The 11,362-nt window shown below is 35.2% G+C and overlaps 1 protein-coding gene across 3 annotated transcripts in view; it reads left to right on the top strand.

Moving 5' to 3' along the window:
- The window catches only part of Klhl2 (kelch like family member 2), a 96,549-nt gene extending 88,642 nt beyond the window's left edge, over positions 1-7,907 (top strand). For all 3 annotated transcript variants that reach the window (XM_047548441.1, XM_047548442.1, XM_047548443.1), the window contains 3 exons: positions 346-486; positions 5,316-5,459; positions 6,785-7,907. In XM_047548441.1, coding sequence (XP_047404397.1) covers positions 346-486; positions 5,316-5,459; positions 6,785-6,813 — 314 coding nt within the window. In that variant the 3' untranslated portion in view covers positions 6,814-7,907. The remainder of the gene's footprint in view (positions 1-345; positions 487-5,315; positions 5,460-6,784) is intronic.
- Positions 7,908-11,362: the final 3,455 nt, after the last annotated feature.

Here is an 11,362-nt window from a genome sequence, read left to right on the forward strand (position 1 = left end):
CTCTTACATATCCATTTCTTAGAAATTGGGTGCTTTAATATTACACTGAGTTACTTTTATTATGGAAGTTTTCAAGAGGATTCTATTAAAGGACTTTTGCCCTGTATTTCACCTATATGTTATTTTTATTCTCTTTGACATGCATCTTTTTTCAGAGTGATAGTTCCTATTGAGATCCTAGTTTATTCAGTTCTATTCATTTCCATTTCTTAAATTGTATGCTTTAATGTTGCTTTCTATTATGAATTATAATTTCAAAAATGTTAATTATAAGACATTTACATAAACTGGTACATATTTCTTGTCACTTTTTCTCTACTATAGTTGGTTGGTTGTGTTTTATAGGTGTTGGTGTGTTAAACAACTTATTATATGCTGTAGGAGGTCATGATGGCCCTTTAGTACGAAAAAGTGTTGAAGTATATGACCCCACCACAAATGCCTGGAGACAGGTTGCAGATATGAACATGTGCAGAAGAAATGCAGGTATTGTCTAGCTTAAGTTACAGAAATTTTAGAATTTTTACTAGTATTGCTGTATATTTCCATTTTTCTTTTTCTTTTCTTTCCTTTCCTTTTTTTGTTTTGTTTTGTTTAAATACACTCTGTTCCACTTTTCTTTTTCTGATCTGTGTTCTCTGATAGACTTTGAATTCTTTAAAGGCAGAAGCTTATATCATAATCCTATAAAAGTGAATGCCTGCTATCATATCTGGAATATAACATGTTGCCATCACACTTCAGTTAACTTATAATTTCTGCTAGCAAATAACTTTGGTGGTGAATGTGGATACTAATTTGTTACGGGTATAGAATTCTCTTTATTTGATATTTGAGTTCATCCATACTTACCACAAGGCATTTTTGAGTGCCTACCATGTATCACATACTGGAGATCCCAGTTCTCAGGTCATTTGTGTAGTTGATTAAATATTTATTCCAGGTTAAAAAGCTAGTTGATTTTCTGAATCTGAAGGAGAAACTTGAGGAGATAATCCTAATTTATACAGTTCAGGATCTCCTGAAAATAGAAAAAACTAAAGCAATAACAATGTGTTAGTTAGCCTTTTTTCATTGTGACAAAATACCTGAGAAAATCAACTTAATGGAAGACAGATTTATTTTGGTTCACGGTTTCAGAGGTTTCAGTCCATGGTCATGCCCAGCTTCTGGGCCTGTGGTGAGGCAGTACATTATGGTGGAAGGTGTGACAGAGGAAAGCTGCTTACCTCATGGCAGCCAGGAAGCAGAGAAAGAAGAAGGGGCTTGGGACAAGAAATAACCATTCCAGTGCATGCCCCCAGTGACCTGCTTTCTCCAGCCAGGTTCCACCTCATGCAGTTTCCACCACCTCCTAATAATGTCATCAGTTATGTAACCCCAATGATGATCCATTACGTTAGAGTCAGAGTGCTCCTGATTCAGTCACTTCCCAAGAGCCCCACCTCTGAACTTTGCTGCATTGGAGACCACACCTTTAACACACGAGCCTGTAGGATACATGGCAGGTCCAAACCATAGCAAATAACAGAATATAATTTTGAGAACAGAAAAATCTTCAAGATTAGAAAAGTAACTATAGTCACCTTTCACTTAATGACAGAGATACATTTTGAGAAATGCTCATTAAATGATTTTCTCATTGTGCAAACATCATAGAGGATGAGGGTTTTCTCATTACACAAACCTAGAATATTATATAGCGGTCAGTTACTTCACATATCCTCATATTGGTGCCATCAGGAGCCACAGTAAACACAAGATGTTTGAGGCTGCTCTAACCTAACATGACATACTGACACTAACCTGTTTTATATAAGTAGATGGAATACATTCTGCAATCACTAAAGTGCAGTAAATATATAAGCCAGTAACTCGGTGTTTACTGTATTATATTGTACTTAATTGTGCTATTTTTTATACATTGGCTGTGCAGTGGGTTTTTTTTTTTTTTTTTTTTTTTTTTTTTTTTTTTTTTTTTTGGTAATACACCAATATTACCATAGACTCATGGATAATGAGTTGAACTATGGCAGTAGGACAGATGCACCAAGGTACAGCATCACTAGGTAATAGGAATTTTTTTGAACTCCATTATAATTTTATGAGACCACCACTATATATGTGGTCCATGATTGACCAAAATAGTTAATGTGGCACATGATTATCAATAAAGATCCAAGGAAATGACATACAAATAGAAAAATAGATAAAAGATAGCTGGATGACTGTTTGGGAAATGCTAGTCTTCAAAATGCACTTACCTTCATGGCATTTCTCATAGTCTGAATAAATTCCCTGTGATTCTCAAACTCATCTTACACGACTGGGTTAGGTTTCACAATGCACCCCACCTCCAAATGCTCTGGTTAATTTCTCCTTACTTTAAATGTGATTACTAAGGAAGACTAATAAGTACATGAGACTGAAAAACTGTCAGCAACAGGGCAGACTTTATTTAACTCTATTTGAACTTGCACTTTATCTACTTAGTTGTATTTGGTGAGGTGCTTAAAAAAAAAAAAAAACCTCAGTAAGATAGAATCTAGTACCCCACAGTAAGATGCACAGTTCTGGGCTCTTAGTAGAATGAGTGCTTGACTCCAGTACATATGGAATTAGAAAAACTATGGTGATATGTGCACATGCCTTTCTGGCTTAGGAAACTATAATTTGTAATTTGAACTTTTATTATTTTCTTAAAGATTTAAATAGTATTTTCTGTATACATGTTTATTGTTTTTAAATCAAAATTAGCCAGAAGAACAAAAAAGATAATTTCTACAGAGAGAGCTGTTGTTAACCCGCTTTTTAAATTTTTTTAATATAAAATTTTTTAATTTAAAAAAGGGAAGTGTGGGATTTAGGAAAAAAGACTTGTTCTAAGTCTGTTAAAAAGTTTCATACTTTGATTTGAAGAGCAGGTAATCAAACTTTATTTGGTAATTCTCAGAAAGAGAGGGAAATATAGAAACTTAGTCTTTATTTTCTTTCTCAGTCAACTAAACCTATTATTCTCTGTGCAAACAGTGGAATTTGAATAATTTACTTCTGCCATTTGAAAAATACAATATGATTTTACTATAAACATTTTTTAATTTTTCACATAAGCTCATAAGAGAATGTTTTTAAAAAAGTAACCCCTATTCCCTATTTCTGATCTAAAACAAATTTCTGGTAAGACCTAACCAGCCCTTCCTTTCTAATATCCTAAGATAAGGATCTCATCCAGCCACCTAAATTGGGACAAAAGGGTTGGGCTGGTAAGGAGAGCAGGACATGAGTTCAGTTTTAAATAAGAAAGATGAGAACATCATATAAATTTGAATTAGCAAGCAACATACAAATCAGATTTCTTAAGTTTTCATATGTATGGTGAATTGGGGACATCAAGAATGGAGGAAAAGTAAGATGAATAACCTGTGACCACTTAGCACACCTGTAATAGGTTCTCAGTACATGTTTGATTGTGACAAAGTATACCAAATAGACTGGAACTATTGAAGACTGCAGGAAAGCTCATCCTTTGGCAGAGTGATTTGGCTTCCATCTGCCTAAAAGATTCTGGGGTTGTGAATTAGTGGATTAGTAGAATGACATCTTCTGAATATACAGCTTGTGTATTCAAATGTGTGTAGAAACGGAGTTCCTCTTCTGTGGTGGAATGTTCTTTCATCTGTCAGCTCCTTGTAGATGTAATGGGGAAAGCTCATCTGTCACAGCTGAGGCATTCTGGAGGCCATTTTGTCTTTCCATAGTTATGTGTCATCTGTCAGTGAACTACAATACAGATTTGCATACAAATACAACAACTTTGGGGCACTTGTGTGGCAGCAGTATTTGGCGCTTGGCTTTCAAGTATTTGAACTACTGCAAAATGGTGTGCGTTTAGCCAGGTGCTATGGTAATGTAATCCCAGCTGCTTGGGAGACTGAGGCTGGGGGTTCAAGGTCACCTGGGTAACTTAGCAAGACCCTGTCTCAAAATGAAATATAAAAAGTGCTGGGGATATAGCTAAGTGGTAGAGTGCTTGCCTCAGGTGCAAGGACCTTGGTTTAATTGCCAGTACCTAAGGGGGTACAGGAATGAAAAGGTAGGAATTTGCTTCCTTTGACATTAGTAACACAGTTGAATAGAACAGAGACAGTCCCCTCCATTCAAGTACACTTTTAAATGCTGTGTAGTAATGTGGGCTTGTTTTTTTAATGTTAAAAATCTGTAAACATGTATTAACTAGGTTAGCAAAACCATCTTTAAACCTACAGAGACCAGTGGTAGAACACCATTCTTCTGGATTCTTTGACACCCTCTAGTACCAGTTCATAATATTTCCAAATATTTATTAAGATAGACAAAATTAAAATTGAAATAAAGAGCTTTTAAAAGACATTTTCTTTTCATTCAGCAGTTTTCTTTCTTAGAATTTATATTAAAAAAGAATTGCAAAAAAAAAGAATTGCACATGTATTCAAAAAACTATGCAGAGGGATCCTTATTCATTGCAATACTGTTGACAAGAGCAAAAAAATACACTAAATATCTATCAATAGAGGAGGAGTAAATAAATTATGGTATTGTATATGTGGAATATTATACAGCCATTGAAATTGAGTGGATAAGTATTTATTAACTTGGGGAAATATCCAAGGTTTATTGTTTGTCAGGGTGAGTATTAAGCAGCATATATAGTATCAGCTACTTTAGGGTTAAAAAAGGAAGTGTCTTGGTGTATTTATATATGTATATATGGGGCACAGATAAAAGTCAGCCAGAGTTGAAATAAAAATTTTAATGATTATTCTAGAAATTTTTGAATTTTTGCAGAAACGAGTTATTCTAGTAATCAGATACTACTGTTCCTTGCTTTTAAAGGAAATAAGATAGCTAATCATTCCGTATAATAATAAAATTAAGAATAATTTTTACCCTCTATTAATACATATTTTGTCCTTAGGAGTCCCAAAAAAGCTGATTTTATGAGAGTTACAACTTTGACCTCTAATTTTATATTATATTTAAAAAATAAAGGGAGGATTAAAACAGTTTCTAATGTACAACATAGGTTGTCATGAAGATTATATGAAATAATGCATATGTGAAGCAACTGCTTCATAAATGACATGCAGTAAGAGCTTAGCAGTGGAATTAGACTCTCAGAGACAAAAGGAATTCTTTACATGTTCATTCATTTTCTCTTCCTGGCTCCTTTCAAGGAAGAAGTTTCTCTTTATCACCTCACCAAACATGTACAGGGTTGTTCCTGATTATCCAAAGACTTTAAATAATTGTTTTCTCTCTGCATAATTTTTTTAAAGGAGTTTGTGCAGTTAATGGTCTGTTATATGTTGTTGGAGGGGATGATGGTTCCTGTAACTTGGCATCGGTAGAATATTATAACCCAACAACAGATAAATGGACAGTTGTGTCATCTTGTATGAGCACAGGGAGAAGTTATGCAGGTAATAATTGTCTCATTTTCTTAGTCTTCTATTATAAAAAGATGACATTTTTAACAGGTTTTTCTTTAATAAGAAGAAAGACTTTTCTCAACTTATATGTTATATCTTATTCTCAAAATAATTTATATTGGGTATGTATATTCTGAATTAAAGCACCAGTATTGATTTGTCATTCTATATCTATAGTCGTTTAGTTAAAATCCCATCTTTGCAATACAGAGCATACAATAAGTTTTAATAACTAGAATCTGCATGCAGTGGTGAGGAATACATTTATGTGGCTAGGCTTTAATTCCTCAGATAGCCAAGAAGTATGATCCCACAGGCACAGTGGTGCACACCTGTAATCCCAGCTGCTTGGCAGACTGACGCAGAAGGATCTCAAGTTCAAGGCCAGCCTGGGCAACTTAGACCCTGTCTCAAAATAAACAATAAAAAGGGCTGGGGATGGAGCTCAGTGGTAAGAATGCACCTGGGTATGATTTCTGGTAACCCTTCCCACCCAAAGATGTGATCCCTACAACATCTTCCCATGACCAGGCTCCAAGAGATAGTATAGCGAAGCCGTGGAGTAATTTTTCTTTCTTAGGCATATCATTGGTTGAATTAGAAAATATAATTTTCCATTCTCTTAGTAAGAGAAATGAATATATATATATATATATGTATGTATATATATATATTTGAAGTCTTAAAACTGTATGTTGTATTTTTATTATTCTGATGACAGTGTTTAAATATTTGTATGTTTCTAGAATGCTTTTTAAACAAAATCAATCCAATAGTGGGGAAAAAAAGAAGTCTGTTATACTAATTAATCATCACTGTTGTTTATACATCGTCCAAGAACTATTACAGTAGGCTCCCAAAGTAACATGACTCAATAGGTGAATTTTTCAACAGTTTGAGATATAACTGACATACAATAATGTATATTTAAATATACAGTTTGATTACTTTCAACATATGTATACACCCATGAAACTATCACCGTAATCAAGATAATGAATGTGTCCATCATCCCCTATTTTCTTTCTGCCTTATTGAGTAGTAGGTGAATTTTGGTATTTTCTAAATAAAGTTATTTTCCCCAAATTGTATGTATAAATTCTAGTTCTGGATTAAGTAGTCGGATGTAGTCCCAGTTTGTAACTAGAATTCACTGTCATTTAGATTGAAATGATAGTACCATTAAACTGTAAAGAGATTCTGAACATCATGTTTGTTCATTCCCTGTGGCTTTGGCATTATAAAATTCAGTATTTTTGTAGAGTTACAGAATGCTGCCTGTGATGTCTGTTTTATTTCTTCATTTCTTTGCTCAGGGGTCACAGTTATTGATAAACCATTATGAGCCTGGAGGACATTTTCGGCATATTTACACATGAGAAACAGGCTTCCACAAGTATTTCTGAAGTGACTGAGAATCTAGCACTTCTCCACTTGTAGCTGCACTTTAAGGCTCAGCAGAAGATAAGATCGTCTGCCTTTATAGGCCTCGGATACTGAAGATTATTTTTGGTAGAAGCACCGTGTAGGCTTTTTCTGCAATGAGCAGCAGCTGACCGAATTTTAATAAGAAACCTGGACTGCAGTACTTATTCTGTAGTCTTTAGCTAACAGTTGCTTTCATAAAGACTAGTTCTCATCAGCCTGGAATGACTATGGATTATTTTGTGAAGGAGGATAAAGTTAATGTGTGTTCTTGTAAAATTAAATTTTATCTTTATTCCTTCTCCTGAAAATCTGTATACCCAGGAACTGAAAATCTTTGAACAGGTATTAAAATCTGCGTAAGTATACAAAGTGATTGAGGGATAAAACTATTTGCTTTTATAAATATCTTTGATTACATGAATATAATAAATTGTGTGCATATAAATGTGTGTCTATATGCTTTCCTTTAAATGTTTGAAAAGATGTTTGAAACTTGATTATACTATTTATAATTGGCACAGTACTTTGAATTATGCCAGTACTACATTGTAAAACAGAGTTGTATTTTTTGATATTTAACAATGCTTAACACTTTAAAATGCCACTTCTGAGGAATGAACATGGTGTAACACACTTGAATATGTGTGATGCCAAACTTTTTAAAATAAAGTATAAATTATGCTTATTTATTATTTTCTTTAGTTTAATCTTGGTCATGTTTTGGTGTGTATTTTTATTTTATTTTTTTCCTAAAGTAACACTTTGGCATGAACATACTGCAGGTTTTTGATGAATATAATGAATGTATGGAATTCAACTGAATTTGCATGGTCTTAAGAACTTTTTCTGTGTGTATAAATTTAGCTGCTATTAACAGAAGAGAGAGCTTTCTGTGAGTAGCCATGTGCGTTGATCAGATACAGTTTTTCTGAGATCTTCAATTAATCTTACTTTAAAGATGACCAAAACATGTCTTTCTTGAATTATCTTTGAATAAAAGTTTGTATATTATTTGTTTTACAATGTCTTTGATTTTTATCTATTTAGTTTGATACTCAGAAAGTTGCCTGTTGACATTTTCTGTTCTTTTGTAAAATTTGTATTTTGTGACTTCACAAATCTGTTTTTAAAAAATTCTTGCCAAATTAGCCTATAAGGTAATGCCGTGAAATCAGTAATTGATGGCAGTGACAGTGATTTATTAAGAACATGTAACCATCAAGGAAGATCTCTGAAGGATCGATGAAACTTAAGCTTCATATACTTCTCTGTCCCTCACAATAAGCAGGATGCCAGAAAAAGATAAAGCGAGTAGCACTGGATGAAAAGATCAAGGACAAAATAACTTATCCAAAGCAACTAAGAAGCATACAAAAAGAATTATGGAAATGGGAGTAGGATCTTGGGGTAGACAGCTACAGGGCTGGACAGAGTAAGAAGGACAGGGGAGGAAAGGAGGCGGTGAGACAAGACTGGACATTTCTCAGGAGAGCCATTTAAAAGTTTAATATGAATAAAGCATCATAAATCAATAATTAGAAGAAGGACCAGTAGAACAAAGGAAGGAGGGGAATATGGGGGAGAGAGGAGGGAAGAGAAAGAGGAGGCACCAGGGCCTGAAATGCAGCAAATGAAATTCCATGCATGTATGATTATGTCAAAATGAACCCATCTGTTATACATAACTAAAATGCACTATTAAAAGCATTAAAAATGAATTTTATATAACTATAATGCACTAATAAAAGCTTTTTAAAAAAGTATGAGCTGTTGCCCAAACAGTTGGTAATCATGAGAAAAGAGGATGGATACCATTTCTATTTAGTTTTAATATAGATTCTTTCAAATCTAAACAGACCCACATTAAATACTTGGTTGTGCCTTCTATTATAAATGAAAATATAAAGAATTTAGCCAGAAAAAACCTGTGTTCACTTTGAAAACACTAATTTCTGCATTAGTATGGCCTCCTGGCAGGTCTATTGTCAATCACTGCTACAGGTCTAATGAATTTGGAGTTCTGTTAGATGTTTCTGACAGCAGAACCAAGAAAAGTATAAGGGCATTATCCTTCCTAATCATTTCTTGTAAAAATGTAGAAAAAAAAAAAAACAGTTTCTCCTACTGTACTCTCACAATGCAGAACACTTCTGTGACCAGGTGAATGTGGAGTTTTCCCCATACGAACTGATTCTCCAGTGGACACCCTAAAAATCACTTCTAACAGCATCTCCCTGGAGACCTACCTGGAGATAGTGTCAGATCCCACAGGTTGAGGCTGCAGCCCTAGGAGACTGCCCCAACTTCAGATGCTCACTGCAGGTCTGAGCCACTAGTACTTAAAGACCAACTGGCTACAAATTGGGATTCCCACGACCTCCTCCTTGGTTAGATTAATTTGCAAAAATAGCTCATAGAACTCGGGAAAACACATTTACTGGGTCAAAGGTTTTATAAAGGATACAGATTAAGAGAAAAGGCGAGATGGGGGTGGGGGAGGGGGAAGGGCCGAGCTTTCATGTTCTCCTGGGGCCTGCTGCCCTCTCAGCACCTCTGTGTTCACAACCAGAAGTTCATCAAACCTTGTTCCTGAGTTTTAGCAGAGCTTGCTCTCCAACCCAGACCCCTTCCCAGAGGTTGGTGGGTGGGGCTGAAAGTTTCAGTCCTCTGATTCTCTAATCAACTGTTTTTTCTGGTGACTGGTACCATTCTGAGGATATCTAGGGATCCTACCCTAAGTCATCTCATTAGCATAAACTTAGGTGTGATCATTATACTATTTATTCATTATTCATGATTATTATTCATAATTATTAATATACATAATGAATAAACAGCAAGACATTATCACTCAGGAAATCCCAAGGACTTTAGGGGTGCTGTGACAGTAACAGGACAAAGACCAAGCATATTTCATGTTATATCACACTTCTAATGTTCCTTGAAACTATGGGTCTGAATTAAAGATTTATTTAAAAATTTCAAAAGCTTTTCTTAAAATATAATCTATTAGGGTAACAAAAGTCTTAGCTACTTATGTCAAACACCTCTTTGTCTTGATTTTCTCTGAAGTTTATTAGTTTGCAGAAGTTTATCAGTAGCAGGATTCATAACAAGGATTTCAAAGGCCTTCAATGGTAGTTTCCTCCCCCAGGCCAATCTTTGTCTTTCTAGTTTGAAACATCTTGTGTTTTTGTTTTGTTTTGTTTTGTTTTATTCCTCTAACACAGAGAAGCCTCCCAACTTGTTCTATTATATGAAAAAAGAGGTCAGAAGTTAATTCAGAGAGGTATCTTAGAAACCTCACCAAGAAAGCAGCCCCAGCTGTGTGCCGCATTCAAGGCTGGCTCAGAGTTCCTAGCCCCAGCTTTGAGCAGAGTTCAAGGCTGGATTAGTGTGCCTGCGCTGTGAAGTAGCTCTGCCACCTACTTTGCTTGGTCTGCTTTGTTGGCTGTTGTGATGGCTAGGGTTAAGAAGGATGGTACGAAAGTTGCCGGAAGACTCAGCTCTCTCCCTGTTCCTTGAAGACTGATATATGATTTCTAGTACTTATTACCTCCTTCCTGTCCCTTTTAGCATGAGAACCCTAGTATTTGTGATCTCAGCCACTGATGATAGGTGCATACAGTAGCATAACATTACATGGCCATGTGCTAAGGCTGCCTTATTTCTGTTTGGTCTTGAACAAATTGTCTTGTACTGACTTAAATGGCTGCCAGTGCCTCATTTTATAGAGGAAGCTGTGTGGGAGAGTGAAACCATACTTTTGAGTCAAGATTTTGGGATTCTAATTCTGGGCTTCACCACTTTTAAGGAAAAATGGAGTGTGATGTATTGACAAGCCCATGGGCAAGCTCTGGGTTTGTGTTCCCTTGTGTCAGTTGCTGACTGTAACTTTCAGTACATTCTTAACCTCTGATCCTTATTTTTATCACTGCTGAAATGACAACAGTAGTATTATGTCACAAAGTTATTGTGGAATTTGATAAAAATATGCATATTATTGTTTTTTCAAACAGGGCCCTCAGTAATTTGCAACTAATGTTACTGTTCTCTGAGCTTATCTTTTCTTCAATATAGGGAAATAAGTGAGTTAAGCTACCATATGTACATTTCTTTTCAGCTTTAAATCTTTAATGTTTAAAGTATTTAACTCCTCTACACATACATCTCTGCTCTGATTTAGAAAACATCTTCTGTGGCAGAATTCTAAGTCAGAACTAATAACCAGCATTTACTGAGCACATTTTTGGGGGGGGGGGGGGACCAGGTTCTGAGTAGGGACTGAACCTTACCTGTGCATGCTATGCAAGTATTCTACCATTAAGCTATACTCCTGATCCCTTGAATGAGATACTGAGCACTTTCTGTATACCAGATACTGCACTCACTAATAAATGACAAGCTAGGTAAGTCTGACCCCATGGTGTATGTTGTTATTGCTATTTGATAGGGCAGCAGGTTTG

The sequence above is a fragment of the Sciurus carolinensis genome, chromosome 4 (assembly GCF_902686445.1).
Source record: "Sciurus carolinensis chromosome 4, mSciCar1.2, whole genome shotgun sequence".
In the NCBI taxonomy this organism is placed as follows: domain Eukaryota; kingdom Metazoa; phylum Chordata; class Mammalia; order Rodentia; family Sciuridae; genus Sciurus; species Sciurus carolinensis.